Raw genomic sequence first — 21,729 nt, 5'->3', positions numbered from 1 at the left:
CTTAGAGATGCAGTAATAAAAAAAAATCCTCCCTAGCTTAATAGTCACTTGAGCTTGAATAGTACTTTTTATTTGTTTTCATCTAAATGAAAGTAATTTGTATATGTATAAATTAGTCAGAAATGTGTAGCCAATTTGGGCCAGTCTTTTAAATGATGGTGATGATACTGACCTATTGAACTGTTATGAAGGTTGGTAAGAAAAGTAAGAGTGTCATTATTCATGGTCTTCTTTATTTGTGTCACTGCTCCTAGTGATTGCTGGTATACGTGAAATCAAAAGTAGACCTTCTGACCGTCTATGGCAAAGGCTATGAGATAGTTGCACTTTTCTTCTTTTTTTTAAATACCTTGTTATATAAACTTTTCCATCATCTTTGGATTTAGGAGTAGATTAGACAGGTCTGGAAAAGAAGATCCCCTACTTGCTAGGGGTTACTTAGGGGACCAGGGTCATTTCTCCTGAGGCCTGTTCTTTTCTGTAAGCACAGTATACTGACTGATTTCAGCAAGTGTCTTTTCTTTGAATTGAAATTTGTAATCATAAAAGTAAACCTTCAGTTATAACTACTAAAGGCAACTGGTCTCATAATTAGAATAATAACTCGTAGGATTTTGGTTTTTATGTATGCCAAAACCTCACATGACTTCTTAAACTTTACTTTATTTGAGTTTATTGAATTTTTTTTATTGTTTTCATTTAATTTTGCTCCAGCTCTCACTGTGTTGTATCAATTGTGAAATTTCTCCATAGCATCAAATCATCTGCTGTAAAATCTATAGTGGAATATATTTTAGGCATCCTATTACCTGTTTAAAAAGGTAATAAAGAAAAATCTTGCTTCGTTAGAAGTTCTTAATTCTAAACAAGCAGGAATCTAAGTGTTCATTGTTTTCTAGGCTTTTATTATAAAACTATTTTCTGCAACAATAATGCTCCAAAACTTTTTCAAGTGTCACCTGCAACATGATTTGCAAATTGTATCATTTTGCACTTACTTTTAAGTATTCTGCTTTATTAGGAAGTACATTAGCCCCAGAAATTACTGTGACCCATTTGCTACTATATTTCACAACTTCAAATTGTTCACATTTGAAACTACATGAAATACTTTTTAGGGTTTTTTGGAACTGTATGCTGGCAGGTGATGAGTCATAATTCAGCAGCTGTGCTGTTTTACAAGTTGGGCTGCTGGAACCTAAGACTTGCCTGTGGTGGCTGACTATGGAATCCTTTCTATTTAGAATTTAGTTGTTTGCTAAAAATTAAGCTTTGGATTTTATAGGACCTTTGTCCTCCTCATTCAAGAAATATTTAGTTTCTGTTGCCCAAAGGGCACGCAAGAAACAGCATGACTAACTTTCGGGAAATTGGTAAGCAGTTATTTTTAGTTTTAACTCCTTGCAACCATTTCCTTTTGTTCTTTAGACGGCATTGTTGATCCGTTCATTCATTCACTGTGCTCTGTCCCCCACAAGATGACTCTGAATAAACCCTCTCTGTGTGACATAACTGCCTGTTAACTCTTATTTTATTCCATTTTAACTCATGAGTTACAATAGCTTCTGTCTTTCTACCTTTCAAGTACTAACCAGGCCCGACCTTAGCTTCCTAGATCAGATGAGATCGGACACCATAGACAGCTTCTCTTTTTCTAAGTGCATTTTGTTCTTAATTGGGGGGTAATTCCCCCTAGTCTATGTTCATCTAGTGAAGATACACAAAATTTCTGTTTTCATCAAAATATTGTCTAGTGTTACCTGGTGTTGTGATTTCACTTTTATTTGCTATTAGTATTTATTTGAAAGCTATAATTTTTGGGAAATGTTGAAGTTAATATTACAGAATCTCAGGTCCAGAATAAATGTTTTCAAAGGCTCATCACAGCCAGCTGTTTGAAAATCTTGCAGTATTTAAGGCATAGTGGTTCAAGGCTTAGCACTGTCAAGCCATCTCCAGCCACTGCACATGAGTTGGATCCCAAGGCCCTGAGCTGACTGACCCACATGGAGCAGCAGACCTCACCTGTCTCTCCTGCTGCTCCTTCAGCAGTGTATTTCAGTCAGTCTCTTGTTCTGCTTCCCACTCTGTCTGGTGAACCTCTCACCCCCTACTTCTCTGGCCTACATCCCAGCTCTTGAATGCATACATAAATAATAAAAATCTGTTAAAAAAAAAAAGCCACTGCCATTTTTTAGAGGAAGTCAGATAAGAAACCTCACTTTTTGGTGCTAAATCTAGAGGTTAAAAGCTGCAAATTCTACAGGACAGAGGGGAAAAAGTAAGAAACCTCACTATTACTCTTTATATACAGTGAGCGTTTGATACACAAGTTTTTCACTTTAAATCTCTTCAAGGATGACCTGGTCATTTCATAACATTATATTTTAACCTTTTAATGCTTTTTCTTTTTTCTGTAAAAGAGAAGCATTGTAGCATTTAGGAGTCGGACCACCTGGTTTCGAACCCAAGTTGTGTATCAGTCTTGCCATGCCTCAGTTTCCTTATCTCAAAAATTAAAATTACAGGACTTTCTTTATACATTTGTCTTGTAACTTGTATCAGACCATTCATGTAAAGAGTTTAGCATAATGTTTGATACAGTAGATAGTGGCTATTATAATTATTGTAGATTGTTTTATCTTCTATTTTAGAAGATTATTTGTCAGAAAGAGGGAAAGTGCTTATTTTTCTGAAAGCCCACCCTATTTCTCAGTTAAAAATTTTTACTGAAATGTCTTCAAAAAAGAAGTGGTCTAATTCCAGTGCCTAGAGAATTTAGTTTCCTTTGGCCCTTTAGTATTTGCAGCTCTTACCATCTAGAGTTAGCATATTTTATAAGGGCAAGTCAAGCAAAACCATTTTTTGCATGCAGAGAAGGCAGAGCATGAGATGGCGCTGACATCTGGGCCTCTGCCCTGGGCTGAAAGCAGGCTGGTTATTTGCTGCAGCTTTGGCAGCCCATCTGCTGCCACCCTGGTGTTTAAGTCCCTCTTCCTTCCCTCCCCTACACAGCTCCAGGGGTGATGAAGTCAGAGAAGACTGAGGCATAAAACATCTGAAGAGGGAGGCAGAAGACAGGCTCAGGGAAAGACAGCAGAAAGATAACCCCTATTCTATAGATGACCCAGCTTTGTAAACGCTAAATCCCCTCTGCCAAAGGCCATTTGCCATGAGTTCTGTGGATATTAGAAAGATGAAAAAACACCATCATCCTATTCTAGTGAATTCCTATCTGTAGGCTCAGGAGCTTCTCTGGCCTCTCATCCAGCAATTTTTACTTTTTCAAAAAAACTTTGAACAAAGTTTGTGACTTTATGATCACACCATGGTAGCTGGATGTATTATGGTGATAATCTTGCTGTGTGTGCAGATGTCAGATCATTAAGTTGTACACCTGAAACTAATAGATGTCATTTATACCTCAACTTTTTAAAAAGAGCACATTGATGCTATTGTAAGGAGCATTTTTTTTTTATGTTCTTAGCCTAGACCCTTAGAATAAGACCTTTATTTTCATATGCTTTAACTGCTGAGTATATTCTTTGTTTCTCTTTTGCTGTGGCTGCATTTAACTCAACCCACTGCCAGCTAATACATAGCCATAACCCCACTGAAGTGGCTTCTTGTTTTAAGGTAACATCTTCTCAGCAGTCTGAAAGATACAATTCAGACTTTCCATACACTTATCTTATAACCACTTATTTAAAATTTAGAACACACACAGCAAAGTATATGCCTGATTATAATTTAACTCTTTAATTGATTTTGACAAAAGCTTGAGTAGTTAGGTAACAAACGGCAGATACAGAGAAATGGTTTCAGATTATCTATCTTTTCGTTTTTAATGGAAAATTCATTTAAGATAGTTTTACTTTCAAAGCTGATGATTTGTTTTAAATCAGACTGAATTTTTCTTACAATTTCCTGGTTGCTGTTCTAATATGGTTCCAAAGAATAGAATAATACTTTAAGATAGAGTATTCAGAGGTTATTTCTCATGCTGCTTAACTACTATATTTTATTTCAATTAACTTGGAGTAATTCTAACTGTTCATGAAAGGAGAGTTCTGATTGTGTTTTAAGTTTTAAATCAAATTTAGTTATCATTCAGTGTCTTTTTAAAGACCTCTGTGTTTACTTCCTAGACTGATTTTGCACGATTTAGTGGAACAAATGTGGAAACTGACTTTGTAGAGGTACCATCACAAATGCTTGAAAACTGGGTATGGGACATTGATTCCCTCCGAAGACTGTCAAAGCATTATAAAGATGGAAGCCCTGTGATGGATGATCTCCTTGAAAAACTTGTTGCTTCCAGACTGGTCAACACAGGTATGACCTAATATCTCTGAAAAGGAAAATAATTAGAATTGCTTAGTGGAGAATTCTTGGCGACTTCTTTTACAGAACTGACTTCCCCTTTAATAATGACAGTCCTTGGCGCTAACCACTGCTAAGGCCTAAGGCAGATCCCTGGCCAGGGAGCAAAACCCACTTAGCACAGCAGACCTCTCCTGTCTTGCCCACTGCTCCCTTCAGCAGTGTATTTCAGTAATTCCACTGTTCTGCTCCCCACTCTGTCTCCGGTGGCTTTTCTCGCCCCCCACACTTCTGGCCTACACCCCAGTTATTCTACACAAAAATAAATTTTTAAATTTCTCAATATATATTTTAAAAAAAATGATAGTACATCAAGAGTGCTTTCATAAGAAGGAAGACCACTAAATATATTGGAATACTGATTTTCTCCAATAAGACAAAAATGTCTTCCTTTAACTCTTAAATAGAATGAGATGTCTTATTCCTATTTTGTAATGAATCCCATAGGAATTAGTTTTTGAAATCTGTGATCCTATGATATTAGGACATATAGTTTATCTTCTTTAAAACATGCCCTAACATTCTTACGTTACTAGGTCTTCTGACCTTACGCCAGATTGTTCTGAGCAAAGTTGATCAGTCTCTCCACACCAACCCATCGCTGGATGCCGCAAATGAATATGCCAAATACTGCAAAGAAATTTTAGGTGTTGCAGCTACTCCAGGTATGTAAATTCTTCAGTGAGTTCGTTGTTCCTGTGAAGCCTCAGGTATACCAACACTGCCAGGGAAGGTAAAAGTTTGTCAGCAGATACCAAATTTAATTTGTTTCTGATTTCTGTAATCAGGCCGTGACTTTTAGATAAGCGAGCTATGTCCATATGAGTTATCCTGTCCAAATGTGCTTGAAGGGAAGGTGGCTCCAGCTTTGCTGCGCTGTAATGTAATCAGGCGTAACCAATTGGCCTCCACCCCAGAGCAAAGAAAGCCATTGGTGTTTGGCAGCATCTGCCCAGCTGCTCCCTCCCTATGATTTCAGTAAGAAATGTACAGATGGGGTGATTTTAGTAAGAAGCACACAGTTCTATCTTTTTTCTCATTCCGAGATCAGTTGGACTAGCAGTTTCTGAGCTACTATTTATGAGATTCGTGTGGGCGGATAGATAGGTGTGCACATAGGTGTGTTTAAATTTGTACTGATCTGTTAGAAGCCCACATGCACATGTAATTGTATATGTACAAGTATGTGTTCTTAGTGTAGTGCCCATTGTTCACCAAGGAAATTTGTTATTCAAATGAATCAGTTACATTTGTGGAGATTAAAAGGGAAAATTAAGTGGTTGAATCAGTCTATTCCCCTCATTTCTTTTGTTATAGTAGACTACACAGCATCTTGATGCTTCCAACCATTTCAAGAAATCCTTTTCAAAGTAGCTATAGACGTAAATTAAAGTGCTATAAGGCTTTCTAAACTTTTCAAGTTTTTGTTCAATAGTTATGAACCAACAATAAGCTCCATGCTGACGTATTGTAAGTATAAAGGAGAAGTGGCAAAGACTAGGCTTAAAAATAAAATATTTGTACAATACATGCGTGTTTAAGGGGATCCAAAAGGACGGAAGAGCTCTAAAACACTGAGCTGAGTGATGGGTGTGGACAAAACCTCTGAAACTACGGTCAGGCATTCCAGAGCTTAGGGCCGAAACTGATTCTGAGATTGAGCCATCACAGGAGAGGAGTTTGTAAACATCTTGGCCAAGGGCATGCATAAGCCTAGGGAGTTCTAAAGGTGAGATCCTGTCTCTCCTCCCACAACTGGGCTCCCCATGGGGAAACCTTAGCAGCTGATGACCTGATAACTAACATTTGCCAGCACATTGATTGAAGTGTATCTTTCTTTAAAGGCACAAATATGCCAGCGACTTTTGGGCATTTGGCAGGGGGATATGATGGCCAATATTATGGATATCTCTGGAGTGAAGTATTTTCCATGGACATGTTCTACAGCTGTTTCAAAAAAGAAGGGATAATGAATCCAGAGGTATTGTTTTTTTTTTCTCTTTTGTGAACTTTGTAGTTGTTCCCTCCCCTTTACTCTACCTGTAAAATATTTATTACCTCTAGATTTTAGAGTAAGAGATTTGGTAACAGTTCTTAACTTTAAAGTCTTGCATCTTCTCAAATTATCATACATCATTAAACTGCAGTGTACAAGTGATTAACTCTAATTCTGTAAGTTAAAAAAAAAAACCTCCTGCATTTTCTTGCTTATTAACATTCCAATACATTGCATAATTAAAATTCAAAGCTTTGTTTATGCTTGTGAGCATTTATAGCTGCTAGTTTTGACATGTGCCGTACAGTTTTTTAGTTTTATAGGAGGTTGGGAAAGAAAGGTAAACTCCCTGGTTGATAGAAATGGCCTTGCCTGTGTTTTGATATTCTCTACATACTTTCTTTATCCATTTTTTGTGGGAGACACCCTTTTTTCTATGGCTGACAGACCCCACCTACTGCATACTTTGTAACCTAAATGCCTTTAAGTAATTTGGGTGCTTCATTAACCTGAGCCATTCCCTTCCTTGTGCATTGACTTAGCTGCCAGGTGGCTGCCAGCCAAACCTTCCTGAGTTACAGTCCCCCAGTCTTCACTCTTGTGGAAGACTCAGCTGTTCAGCTGTTTCTAGGGCTGATGCGTTTTCCAGTGTGTTTTTCATTCTGTTTGATTCAGAAATTAAAAGAACAAATTATCAAAATCAGGCTCTGCTTACTTCAGGTATCTGGTTCATACTCTGAACTTTGTTTCTGGATGGCAGGCTGTCTTGCATATGTGCACTATGATGCACTAACGCAATGTAGCCCACCCCGACCCCAACAAAAACACCTTTATTCTACACAGGAGCCTTTCCAGCCACCCGATCGTCCATCCTACCCTACCTTAGGCTCCTAGGTCCCTTTAAGTTCCCTTCAAGTTCCTTTCTATTCCAGGTAATTGCAATGCTCAACAACTGACTATTCTCATAAATACCCTGCCTTCTGCATAATCTGCAGTCAGTGCCAACCCTGGATTCCTCCACCATCTCACTCAGAGATAGTGCCCCAGCATGTCCTGGGGAGGATTGTATGACTCCATTAGCATGCCCCGCTAAAAGTCATGCTGCCCAGCCTGAACTTGACACCCAGTACTAATCTGTAGTCTTGCTCCGCTTCCCTTCTAGAGTTTCTCTCGAGTTCCCACTATCTCCCTTCTCTCTTAGAAGATGATCTCTCCTCCCACTAAGAAATTAAAATTGAGTGTGTATGTTCATCTTACTTTCTCTTTCTTTACTTCAATACTTACCTTCTTTCTTCCTGTCTCAGAGGAAAAGTTACTAATACCAATCTTACTGGTTTGTCACCTCAGCAAAAGTCTGGGGCCATTGCTAACAACACTGATAGGCCTCAGTTGAAGCTCTTACTTTCACACTCTGATTTCTTGGTGTAAGAAATAGTCCTTGCAAAGCTCTACTTCCTGGCATTTGTCTCCACAAACTGAACTAGGAAGTTACCCTCTCTGCAGTTACCACTGATGACCCATCACCAACTCCCAATGCCCTATCTACCTTTTTTACTTCCTACTTCTTGTCATTCCTCTCTGTTCATACCCTTAGCTTAGCCATCAGTCCCTTTCTTACCTCCTAGAACTCCCTGTGTGTCAGCCAAATTCATGTGCTCTAATAGGTCTTTCCACCTTCACAAATACATTCTTCCTCTTTCTTCCACCTAAAATGTATGCCTTCTTTATTGATTCCTCTCAAAAATCCTATCATTATTAAGGGCTCTACTCAAATGGTCACTTATTTATGAAATCTTCCAGATCATCTGAATTAAAAAGTGTTCCATCCTTTGAACAGAATAATGGACTTGGGCAAAGAGTCTCAAAAAGCTTTTTCTTATGGCTGAAATATGTAGAGTAACTACTGTGCAAAACAATGAAAAGAAGAGGTTATAAAATATAACATAGGATGCAAATATTTATTTTAAAATGTATGTTTGGGAAAAACAGATACCAAAATGTTGTTGGTTGTTATTTTGGGGAGTATGTCTATGAGGTTATTAAATATTTTTCCACACTTTTTAGGGAACTTTTTCTTATTTTTATATAAAGCATGGATTTTTTAGTTTATTAATTTACATGTTACATATTGTGAATTTAAAGTGTATATATAGCACTTTACTTTGATGCATCTGTATTATGACTACCATCAAGACAATATTTATCACTTTACATCATAGTACACTATTCTTATCTATATTCACTAAACTGTGCTCTGCCATGATTACTATAGAAGCAGAAAATAGTGTTTAAGAGACTAGATAGATGAAGGTCCAATTGTACCATCATACTGAATCTTATTGGTTGGAGAGACTCCCTGCCATGTCAGTACAGTACCTCTTTGGGTTAAACCGCCTCCTTCTCCTCCTCTGTGCTTCCGCTCACGTGACCACATTCCCCTACTCGCTATTACTTCTCAGTCAGCTATCAAGCTAGCAGCCCAAAGTACTGATTTCAGTGAATCCGAAAGGGCTTGCAAAAACAGTAAAAGCTTGGCCTGTCCTCACGTGCTTCTGTGTATATCCTTATTCTCTAACTTCAGAGCTCGGCTAGCAGCCAGACTACTCTTACTTTAGACAAAGGACTTGGAGGAACTTGGAGATAGTGAGATACCCCAACAACCCAGAGTTGTTGCCCTGTGAGGTTGGAAACAATTTGCAGTGTTACTAAAACTGGATTCAACAGTGCTAGATGTTATTGCTTACTTTATGTCAGGAAACTGGTTTTAACTGCTTCTTTCCCACCTTCACCCCTAACCCCCATCAAATAATCTGGAATATCATGGCATTTCTTGACCCCCTGCTGTCACAGCAAAAGTGAATCTAACTTCAGTGAGCAAAGGAGATTCATTTGTTTCCCGTCCTCACACTCTTCACTTCAGGGGCAGATACTGGAACTGCTTTTAAGTAGTCATTTTATTTCCTCTTGGAGTATTCTATATTTTTTTGTTTTCAATTTGTTGTTATTTTTACAGATATTTATTCTAAAATAACAACAGACTTAACAAAATTCAAATACCCACTTACAGATATTAATACTTGGAACAACAATCCTATTCTACAAAAACCTTAGGTCGTTATTGCAACTGTGTTGTAATGAGGAGTAAGAATTCTGCATGGTATAAATACTGAATCAAATCTGAAGTCATGGGGATCACAGCAATCACCATATATCATGTAGACATTCTTGTCTCTACCTCCTTACCCTTCCTAATAACTACTCGGATCATATTGCGAAGGTAAAGGATGGCCTCTAAGGAGTCAGTACCTGCTATTCTTACCACCCACCTGAGCGTCAGAGGGTAAAAGATCACATACAGTTGACATTATTAGTGAAGGCCATCGGTATTAACAAAACGCCATCTATAGATCTTTTTAAGCTTGCTATCATCCAGCTAAGCCCAGGGTCTGCTCTGAGACCTTTTTGAAATATTAGCAAGTGGAAATCTAGAAAGTGTACAACTCACTCACTGGAAAAGCAGTAATAGGGAGGAGTCAGATGCAAACCTACAGTCTTCTGAATATCAAATGGTCAGCAATAAAGTGTTGTATGACACAACTATTTTTGTTCTGAGTGCCTTGATATAAAGGTAATGATGTATGTAATATATACAATAATGTAATATAATGATGTATTGTAGGCAAGTGTTAAAACTAGCCAGTTACCTTTAATGGCTGAAGGTTTGCTTCCTCTGGTTTTAGCTGTAGTTTTTTGTATTCTTCATACCAAATAGAGAAAACATGTGAAGAGTTAATTAGCTCGTTAAATATTACCTGAAGTCTCTGTTTCTGGTAGAACATGGAAAAATTGTCTCATTATCAGACATGTCTTTTACTTCTCCAACTGATCTCTTAACTGTGAAAGAGAATTGCTTGGGACTAATACTTTTCCAACAAGCTCTAGGAGATCGTCAAGGATATCTTTAAGGTTACCTAATGCAATTTCGAAATCCAACAGCTAATCATAGGGTTGAAAGAAAGGGGGCATTTTAAGTAGGGTCATTTCTTTTTATAAGGCAACTTCATTGTGGGAAAATTTCCTAAGAGGTAATAGACATTGTGGATTCAAAGGCAATGATATTGTTAAGCTAGAATTATCTTCCTCCTCTTTTGCATTTAGAGAAATTGCTCAGCTTTGTTTCTCCCATCAATGAAGAAGAAATACAATCAAGTATCACAGCTGAGAGGAATACCCAGACAGCAAGATAATTGAGTGTAGATATTGCATCTTCATCCATAATGCCATCAAAAGCAGCTAGATTTCACATGCACTAGCAACACAAAAATATGAAGAATGTTGGTTAAGCTTAAAAAAAGAATTATACAACAGAAAAAAAAAAGTGTAATATAAAGCTCAGTGCACTTCAGACAGAATCATCTTCTGTTATAATGTGTTGCTTATGAAGAATATGAAATTTCCTCTCCTGAAGGTTCTTACAAATGGGTTAACTTCTACTATAACTCTCCTGATGTACCATCCCAAAGCTGAGTTTTCTGTGCTTAAGGGACAAAGGAAGGAAATGGGATTGATTTGCAACCTACATTCTGAGTCTTGAATCACAAGCAGCTAGAAGTTATTTTTCTTCCTTTGCACTTCTATACTTCTTCTTTATGCTTCTCTTCTTAGAAGCCCGACTAGTGACCTTATTAGTGGTCTATTTCCTTATCTCACCTCCTAGATCTTAAGACTTTTGTGGTAGGAACTGTCCTACACATCTTTGTGTTCATTCTCTGCTCAAAACTTAAATGTAATGATTACTGTTACTGATAGGTACCTCTTCAGACTTAACTGGTCGTTCACCTCTCAGCTTCTACTCCTCTGCTTGCCCTAATACATATTACTACTCAGGGTCCTTTTTTCCTCCTGATCTCCTCCCTCTTTTTTCCTCCTGATCTCCTCCCTCTTCAGAAGTAAAGATTTGCCCTTCAAGCTTCACCACTTGAAATTTTCCTTAAGGTTTCCAGAAGGCCTCCTCCAGTCAATGAAGAATTAACTTCTTGTTTCTATCTCTTCTTGCTCCTCTTTCCCTAACACCAGCACCAATCTTTTGCTCTCACACTCCTTGGTTGTCAGAGGTACTCTGGCTAGTAGAAATGTTAGGTACCTGGTCATCATCTGTCCCCAGAATGATGGATGCTTTTTGCCCTGATATCTGTTGCTCAGTGTATGAAGAGACAACTCTGGCTTTACTCCGCAGAGCTCATCACAGTGGAAATTAGGAAAAGAGGATGAGAGGGCAGTGAGAGCTTCTGTGTGCTGCCACAGATACAGCAGGAAAACCCAATCTGTTTCTCATTTATATGTTCACACTAGATGATGGGCATCCTTTATTCAGATAGTTAAGATTGATCTCAAGGCCCTCCCTGGTGGTGCAGCGGGTTAAAGCATTGCACTAAAAAGCTTAAGCCACTTCCGCATGAGTTCGATTCCCGCCTGCCCCGGAGGTGACCACATGGCGTGGCAGACCTCTCCTGACCCGCCCGCTGCTCCCCTCAGCAGTGTACTTCGTCGATCTGCCTGTTCTGCTCCCCACTCTGTCTCTGGTGAATTCTCTCACCTCCGCATCTCTGGCCTGTACCCCAGTTCTGTATGAATAAATAAATAAATCTTTAAAAAAAAAAAAAAAGATTGATCTCAAAATATTCCCTCAAATAAAGAACACATATTCTTAGCTAAGATGGGTGCCTGTCTCTCCTATTTAATATTTCTATTTAATTATGTATTCAGTTTCATACCATTCGTGGAGATGAAGTTTTTTGTGCTTTTTAAACTTTTATTTGGAGACAGAACTAATTTTAAGAAATGCCAAGCCAGAACTACATCTGTTTCCATGAATTGTATGTGAGTAACTAAACGTAGTGGCAGTGTAAAGGAAAGGAAATGAAAGGAGGGATACTACTAAGGTTTATTCAGTACCACCATATTCCAGATGTTACTTTAGAGAGAGGGCAATGTACCAATATCATCTCTTCTAGTTTACCATAAACTGAATGAGGTAGGCATATTCCCATTTAACAGGTCAGGGTCACATAGGATGAAGGATGAAGTCAAGATTCAGATGGCCTGCTTCCAAAACTTCTGGACCTGCTTTAGAGAGCATCAGTGTTGGAGAGGACTTGCACTATTGCCAAAAGACACATAATACCCTTCTAGGATTAAAAACCACAGAGGTGACTGAATTTCCTTCTTACAAGATTTTTTCGCATGAAAACTTTCAGGGGTTGTCATAGAGCTTTTTTTTCCCCTAGCCTTCCTCACAGTTCAAGTTTCTTTATTATATAAACAAAGTGGAATCATTTATGGAAAAGACTCTTCCCACCTGTGGCATATGTCTCCCAGACATGGTGTCTCACTCAGAGAGCCCAGTGCCTTCCTAAAACAAAAATTCACTTAACCTTTTTTTTTCCTTTTTTTTTTTTTAAGAAAAGTAAGATCCTATTACCAAAATGGCTCTTAAACTCTTCTCCAAACTTCATTGCAAAGGAAATGAAACTATTAAAAGACCATTGCTCTGTAATTCAGGAAATTGAATCATCTTGTTTGGTGCTCTAGCCAGGGAGGAGTTGAGCTGCACTGAGCCACATATTGTGAGACTAAACAGTGCGCTCCTCCACGGTGACTTGCTCACACAGAGGAGGCAGGGCTGGCTCTTCAGGGTTCTGTGAGCTGCTCGGTGCTTGCATCTCTTCAGCCTAAAATTGCAGTCTTCATGTAAAATGAAAATCCTTTTGTCACATGTGAGCATTTGGAATGATATACTTTTCGAATTTACTTAGATTTTCATAATGTTCCTATAACTGTGGACTGAAGTATGTCTTTTAAGTAAATCCCCAAAAATGTCACACAGATTCTTATACCCAGTGTTAGGCCTTCATAAATGCCTTGCCCTGCATCATGGTAGATGTGCTATTGTCCTCCAACACCCACCTCTGTCCATAAAGATAAAGGGGTTTTGTTTTTGTTTTTTAAGATTTATATATCTTTGCATAGGAGAGCTGGGGTACAGGGGGTGAGAAGATTCACCAGAGACAGAGTAGGGAGCAGAACAGGTGTGTATACTGAAACACAGTGCTGAGGGGAGTAGGAGGTGAGACAGAAGAGATCTGCTGTACCATGTGGGTCAGCTCCCTGGCTTGGGATTGAACTCAAGTTGCTGTGGTGCTGTAGTAGATTCAGAGTGCTGAGACTAAACCCCTTGCCCTACCAGTGAGGCTCCCATGTCAGAGTTTTATTTGTTTTTTTTGTTTTGTTTTGTTTTGTTTTTACCAGCCAAAACCATTTCCAGGTCCATGAGAGCCCGCTTTGTAACCTTCTTGAACACCTCTGTAGCTAATCCTTTTGAAATTACATTTAAGGTGGGGTAACATAGGAAATATTTATCTATCCCATTTGTCTCTTTTCTCTGTCTATTTGTGCACATTGTCAACTCACTGCTGAGAATTTAAGGAGATAGGACAGGAGAGTGTAGAAGATCGGAAGTCTAAGCTCCAAATCTCTTAGCTACCAAAGTAAATAAATATACAGAGCTGTAGTTAGGCAAAAGAGAATACCCAGACAGAAAAGCTAAAGTCCTTTTCTCATAACCCTACCCCTTTCTCTGTTACATCTAGATATTTGGAAAATTGCTATAACAATGAATTATTAGGTTTGATGTTTTATTTTATTAGGTTGGAATGAAATACAGAAACCTAATCCTGAAACCTGGGGGATCTCTGGACGGCATGGACATGCTCCAAAATTTCTTGAAACGTGAGCCAAACCAAAAAGCGTTCCTAATGAGTAGAGGCCTGCATGGTCTGTAGACTGGGGATCTTTGGGAGCCGTCCATGTCTGGAGGACAAGTCAACACCACCATGTGTTACTAGCCTGGAAACTGAAGGGAGTTTTGCAAATGAAAATTTAGATTTCTATTGACTTCCTTTTTTTTTTTTAATTTGAAAATACAGATGTAAATGAAATTATAAATACTGTAACCTAAGATAACACTCATCAGAAAATGGTTGTACTATAAATTTCATAAAAATGGATTTTATTTCCTTTTATAAAACTTTCATATGAATATAATTTGATTTTTTACTATTGTAATCTAGATAGTGTAAGAGGGCTAAGAATTTTTAAAATTGAATCATATACATTATATAATTTGATCCTTCTTATATCTTGAAGTTTTGTACTTGGGGTTTCTGGACTGATAAATGAATCATCACATTCCTCTGGCAAATGTTGGAGCCTTGCCATCATTTTGACTCTGTCTCACAGTGATGTGTGACCCCTTTGCCTGCATACCTCAGGGCCAGGGGAATGTGCCTCGGTAATGCATTTATCTTTGTGTTTCAGGACTTATGATTCCCAAATGTCTCCCAGACTGAAATTATGTTCCTCCATTTGGGTTTGTCTTTTCTGTTTAAACTAACATCAGAGAGCACAAAAGAATTGTAAGTTTGAACTGACCTAACATATATTGCAAGTTGTTCATTTCCTCTTTAACATATAAGGTTATCAGTCTTTTGGTATATTTACCAATTAGAACTTGGACTAAAGCAAGTCCAAGTATATTTTCCTCTCCTCGTCTTGGTCATGAGGCACATCATACAGCTATGTGCCTCCTACAGTGCCCACCCTACCCCAAGGTGCAAGCAGACCTGTGACTGGTGGCCATTTGGGGTGCCAGGGGAGAGAGCTGACAGCACTGTGGAGCAGAAGAGTTCAGAATCTCTAAACGAGGCGTGGATTCTGGACAGAAGAGTTTGAGGAGAGCTGCTCCAAATTGTTGTGTGCAGTTTACATGCAGACACGGGGGTGCTCTTCAGTAGCCTACTTTGCCTACCAATTTTTCTTTTCAGTGGACCTTTAAATCTCTGTTTAACTCAATTAATTCTGGCTCTAAGTTTCAGCGATAGCAGACCAATACACTTATTTTCCTTAAAGGAATCTACTCAGTAAGAAAGCAAACAGGATGATAAAAATGATATTTAATTACAAAAACCCAAACTTTGAAAGTCTACTGCATCAGTCATTCATTTGTTCCCCGATAAAGTTTGCTTTTCTAACCAAAGACAGAATTAGAACCTTTCTATTCTCCAGTTGAAATGAACATTGTTCTAACTTTTAAAAAGAAAAAAAAAGGTATTATATTGTTTTATAATATTACAGAAACCAAAAAATAAAAATGAATATTGCAATATTACAACAGAGAAAAAGATTCTAAGATTGTTACCACCAAGCAAATACCTTATACATCCCCATGAACTCCTATCCTCCCTCTGAGACGTCGCCAGCCCGGCCTGCTCCTACACCCACCGTCAGCTCTGTCTCCAGGCTTCGTCGCTGTCTTTTGGTCTGTCTCAGCAACCTCTGGTCCTTTTCTCATTTCTTCCCCAGACTGTTCTGTTTTCCAATTTCAGACAAAAACTCTCTTCAGCTTTTTCTACTATCTAATGTACCTCCTTAACAACGATTTACATCATTTTAAATCTTCACTTATTTCATATGAAAAAAAAAACTAATACTTGGTGTGAAAAAGGCTGTACTCAATAAAATTACATTATTACTACCCAGGAGAATGGGCTCACATTTCTTTGATCCGTAGTATTGAAGTGAATTGCATAAGAGAACAAAAGCACAATGTTACTCTTTTTTATTGAGGGTCCTAGTAGAATATTTAAAATTACCCAAAAAGAATAATAAAATTAAAAACTCACTTTAAAAAGGTCTCTAACATAATTCAAAACCAAGGACTTATTTTTTTTAAGCCTTCTTTAATGGAGCCATCTACTTCCCATTCCCCAGGTCAGGGCATAAGCTGGCAGGTCCTCTCAGCGATTGCAAACTAAGACAATTGTAATGGGCCAGCCAGCATCAGAATTTATTGACTGAGCCACATATTAGAAAGTCTCCTTTGGTTTTAGGCCCAGGAGTTTTTGTTCTCTTTCAGCTTTTGTTCTCATTGTGTTGCTGTGGGTTAAGTTAAAAATGTTTATATTAATATCAAGCAGGCCTAATTCCTGAGGTTTTAATGTTAAAATGCCACCAAGAAGAGAAGGTAAAGTCCTGCTGTTATGCCCCCTAATAAAGACTGTTTTTCCCCTCTGGTACAAATAGTACATGTTACCTAGATAGGGAAAATGGGTACCTAAGTGTTATTACCTGCGCTGTTTATCAAATTCTTGACTTTCTAAAGCTAATATAGAGAAAGGTTGCCAATTGTAACTTACTAGACTTAAAAACTGCATTGCATAAGAGAACTGAGTCAAAATAAAAAAAGGTCTTAAAAATATTGATATGATTTCATATTTGTATTCTGTACTTGTCTTAACTAGTAGGTAATGACTTGCCTTTCTCCTTTACCATTTTGTCTTTAGACTTTGTGCTGACCCCGCCTCCCCAGTCCAGTGGATCAGCTGGTTGGCTAATGACCATTTTTCTTCCTTTTTTTCCTATCATACTCAATAAGAATATTTTCTGCTCCAAGGAAATACATTAAAATACTAATCCCCCAAATCAGGTTTAGGCATAGTTAGCTGAATCCCAAAGAGTGTTAAAAGAGAAACCCTATCTCATCTGATTAGATGCAGTGACCAAAACTTCATTCTCCCCTCAACAAAACATTACTGCAATTATGTGTCTCACATCAGAAACTGGATAGCTTCTCGAAATTAAATATGCCTTCTTTTGTGAATAGTGAGCATAGAAGCAAAGAAGACATACATGCTTTTATTTTCCTTGAAAAACAGTCAGTATCTAAAGCTTATTTGTTCATTCATCTTTAATGGAGAAATTTCTACTGAGAACCCTCATAGGTGAATTTCTACTACAACTCTATTAAGATAGGGTGAAGGGGCCCTCCCTGGTGGCACAGCAAGTTAAAGCACAGCACTAAGAAGCTTAAGCCACTTCTGCATGAGTTCGATTCCCCCCTGCCCCGGAGGTGACCACATGGTGTGACAGACCCCTCCTGACCCGCCCGCTGCTCCCCTCAGCAGTGTACTTCGTCGATCTACCTGTTCTGCTCCCCACGCTGTCTCTGGTAAAGCCTCTCACTGCCCCTGAGCCTCTGGCCTGTATCCCAGTTCTGTATGCACAAATAAATAAATCTTTAAAAAAAAAAAAATAGGGTGAAGGTTATAAATCTATATACTGGATTTAAGTAGCTTTATCCAACATACTCACAAGGTTACAAATACCTTGCAAAAAAATGTTTTGAAAAATTGGACTAATGAATACAACTTCTTGCATATCTCTCTCCGGTGAGTGAGTCTTGAGTTTCTATTTGGTTGAATTTACCTTATAATTGTCTTTCCTAATAAAATACAGGCTTAATGTAACCAGTTCATTGTGTGTGTATGGAAGAGGTGAATATGACTTAGGCACCCTGTTTTTGCTTATGAGCCAACACCCATTCTTTCTGCTTATTTCAGAGCCTGGAGGCTCACCTAAAATTTTACTGCCATATAAAGATAAACTGTCTCTTGCATTTGTCATCAGAGAAACTGTATGGCCAAGACTAGTTTAAGGGAAATGGAAGATACGGCTGGATAATCATTTGTCAGGTAGATCCTGGGTATTGAAACAGTCACACTGTTGTGTCAAATACTTCACATAAAACTGAGGAAAATTTGCAAGTCTTTGGATGATGACCCAACAAATTTCATAGAAAATATTATCAGACTGGATGACAACCAAGCTGAAATGGTTAATTGTGATAATGTTGAGATTTTAAATTATTTCATTGCTGAGACAAATTTAAGATGAAATTAAATGTCTTCTATTTCCAAGGTGAGTGAAGGGGAAACCTGATAGTGGTACTCAGATAAAAGGATCTGGCAGTGTTAGTTTACCACATTCCAGTACAAAACCACAATATAGCACACCTGGGGAGGAGAACAGGAGGGAAAATCTAAGGCCTCGTATGAGTGTATTAATAGGAGGATGTGTCCAGATCAAAAGGGTAATCTGATGTGGTAAGATCAACCACAGAATACTGTGTTCCATTCGAAGTATCACATTCAAAGCAGACTTTGAGCAAGCATTTCACTGTTTGGAGGAGTCAGAACAGAAGGTTGATAACTGAAATTACTTCTCAAGAGGAATATGTAAGAGAATTAGGAAGTTGAATCTAGAGATAAATTTAGAAATACAAATGACAACTTTTTAAAAACTTGACGGGTATGGGAGAGGGAATAGGATTAGCCTGTATTGCTTTGGAAGCCAATGCTTAGAAAAATGGTTAGAAATTGGAAGGAAGCTTTACTTCAGAGAAAGCCCTTTCTAATAATTATTGTTAATTCCACATCTGTATTGATGCTGTAAATAAATATTCAAGCAAAGCTGGAACCTGACCCGAATGCTACAGAAGGATTTTCTTTTGAGGAGATATTATTCCAAATCAGCTTTGAGCTATCGCCAAAATTTAAGAAGCAGCAAAATTAATAAGCATCATCAGAGAAGCATTACTCAAGTGAAAGAAGTGTTTACATGCTAGACACTGAGTTAGTTGTAGCTCCCGTGTACTGCAAAGATTACTCCTCATATATAACCTGCCAGTGCTTATCCAGAGGATAGTACGATCCTTCCTGTGGATAATCTGGTAACTGAAGATGGGAGATTAATAGTCATAATGACCAACAGTGACCATAATACAACCGGAATGAAGACTTATTTTCTTCCTTTCCAGAATGTACAGTTACTCTCTGCCTATTCTACCCTTACTGTCTTCATCACATACACCCATGAAAATCTAACTCAAATAGCCAGTTTACTGTGTTTGCACTCTACCACATTCTTAACTCTTTGAGTCATTGTTTTTTGATCTCCTGCCTTCCACAGTCCTTGACTCATTATGAATAGTCCATAAGTAATTGTTACATAAAGCATACCTTTAAAATTACCTTTAGCTATAAAGACATTTTCCTACAAGAAATGCAAAATACCTAATTTGTAAATGAATCAAAAACTACATAAATGCTTGTTATGCCTTCCACAAGAGACCTTTTATGTACTGAACTAAACTTAGTGTTACTTAATTTCTGTATGAGAATGATGAAACTAACATACTTTGTAAAAGCAAAATTGGGGATGTTTCTAAAGATTCCTCTATTTCTCTCTGTGATTATGTACTCTAAACCTAGGTATTCTTTAATCTAGATTCTCCTGTACAGGAGAGAAAGTAGATAGGTGTTAGTGATTGCCCTGAAGTTATATTGAAATATTGTTGTAGATGGATGTGTGCATTTTGTCCAGGGAACAGACCCCTAGTAAAATTTAACAGCTATTATCTTAAACAACTTGTTTTCAAACTTTTGTGTTTAAATTGAATGTGAAGACTATTAGGTACCAGGCATGTGCTTGTCACTGAGAATATGAAAATAAAAAACAATCCTAACTTACGTTGCTTACAATATAGTTGTGAAGACAAATAAGTTTATCATAAGCTATGAAAGAAAGGTATGTATAAAAATCCTTAATGTTGCTTTTCCCCAACACTGGTTAGCTCCATCCTACAGCTAGACCTTTGTGCCACAAAACCTTATGGTTACCATTTCATCTGCCAACATATTTTTATAAAAATGATTTATTTCCTCTGTTCAGCACTCCACAGGACTGACATGGCAGTTGTCGATCTCTGTTATAGCCAGGAGTTTCTTAGACCCTTTGGTTTCAGGACTCACAAACAAGAGATGAAAATACTCACTTTCAGCATTTTTATGTACTATGATCAAATGGCTATGAACTTCTAGTCATTAGAAGAATAATGTCAGATTTCACTTAACCTGGTAAGTATAATATACCCGAGAGGTACAGATACATCCTATAAGTCTAGAAAACAGGCTGTTAAAATGACAGTGGAGTGTTTATTTAGATTCCTTCTGCCTTTTCCTATCACAATAATTTCCCATTCAGTTTTTACTGCCAATAGTAGTTTTTACTAGGAGTAAAAACTAAAGTGCACCCCATTCTTCAATCTCTTACTGCCTAGTTACTCTCCCTTGCACAGGGAGGTAACTAATTAAGCAGACTAAATAAACACTAGAAAAAAATATCAGTGTTCCAAGGTTCATGACAAGGACTAGACCTGGACTTTCAACTTACACCCCATTCCTTGTGTATTGTACAGTAATCAATTCCATGTTGATGAATTTTGAAGTCATTGTCCCTCTTTGGACATTACAAGCAATGTCATCAAGATTATCTTTGTAAACATGTTCTTTTCACATCTGTCAGTTTAATCTGTTGAATAAATTCTCAAAATGTAGTTCCTTGTTCAAAGGGTAGAGGCATTTTACATGTTGGATATTATCGACTCAGAGTAATGTTACATAACACTATTTACATTATTTAACTGAGGCAGTCACTAAAGATAAATGAGGGAAAGTGATAATTAATTAGCAAACAAAGCAAAAAATCTGGCATGATATTATTTATATTGCTTGCTTTCCCCACTGGGTGATAAAGACTAAAGGTTAAGTCTTTTAGAAAGTGGTAGGAGTGATTCCAGACTGAATTTTTTTTTCTCTGTTAATGACTGGGTAGCTCCTAAAAGGAATGCAAGACTTTATCCCAGAACAAAGCAGCCATCAGTCCCTTTGTATTCAGGGCAAAGTGGGGGAAGCCAAAAGATCCATTTTGTCATCCCTGTCCCAAATCAGATGCCTTTCTGTGGTCTTCAACATTGTGTGACTGACAAGTGGGACTTCTGTTGCAATTCACAATGCAATCACTGTTCTAAACATGCACATGGCCCACTCTCTTAGCTTCAATTATAAAATCTTCAGCCAGAGGCTATTTTGCTCTGTTTTGTTCAATCAACTACACAGCCAGTGAAATTCCAGCTGGGATCAGGTGGCAAGAGAGGAATTTCTCACACTTCATCTATCAGGTCCTCCTACCTTCATATATTTCTCACTTTCGGACGCCATGATAAGGAAACTTTTTCTGATGACCCTATTTGATACTTCCCTTCTTAGTTAAGAATTGGGGAATAGGAGCTCAATGGTGAATTTATCTAAGTGAGGACAGAACCCCTGAATTCACAAAGCTCAGTCATTCTGTTCCATGATTTTCATATCACAAATTCTTTAGTCGATAAGCCGCATCCTGTGGTCTAACCAGCCATATGAAGCCTCTTTCTCCTGCCTTTCCTTTTCATCTTGCTCCCCAAAGACTAATTAGATGAATAGGAGATTCTGAGCAAATTTCTCCAAATCCCAGAGGAGCATAGCAAGTGGTCTGAAGCAGAAAACAAGTGAGGCAATGGACAAAGAGTTATGTGCTTTTAAACTTGAGAGTGGGCTCTTAGAGGACTTAGTTTCACA

The 21,729-nt window shown here is 37.9% G+C and overlaps 1 protein-coding gene across 2 annotated transcripts in view; it reads left to right on the top strand.

The window, feature by feature from the left end:
• Positions 1 to 16,700, top strand: part of NLN (neurolysin (metallopeptidase M3 family)) — an 82,880-nt gene extending 66,180 nt beyond the window's left edge. For both annotated transcript variants that reach the window (XM_004678254.2, XM_012721954.1), the window contains 4 exons: positions 4,149 to 4,335; positions 4,920 to 5,048; positions 6,228 to 6,364; positions 14,086 to 16,700. In XM_004678254.2, coding sequence (XP_004678311.2) covers positions 4,149 to 4,335; positions 4,920 to 5,048; positions 6,228 to 6,364; positions 14,086 to 14,220 — 588 coding nt within the window. In that variant the 3' untranslated portion in view covers positions 14,221 to 16,700. The remainder of the gene's footprint in view (positions 1 to 4,148; positions 4,336 to 4,919; positions 5,049 to 6,227; positions 6,365 to 14,085) is intronic.
• The last annotated feature ends 5,029 nt before the right edge of the window (positions 16,701 to 21,729 follow it).

This window comes from Condylura cristata, unplaced genomic scaffold (genome assembly GCF_000260355.1).
Source record: "Condylura cristata isolate star-nosed mole 26May11 unplaced genomic scaffold, ConCri1.0 scaffold00007, whole genome shotgun sequence".
Classification (NCBI taxonomy): Eukaryota; Metazoa; Chordata; class Mammalia; order Eulipotyphla; family Talpidae; genus Condylura; species Condylura cristata.
Note: the sequence above shows the minus strand (reverse complement) of the source record. Positions and strands in the feature narration are given on the sequence as shown.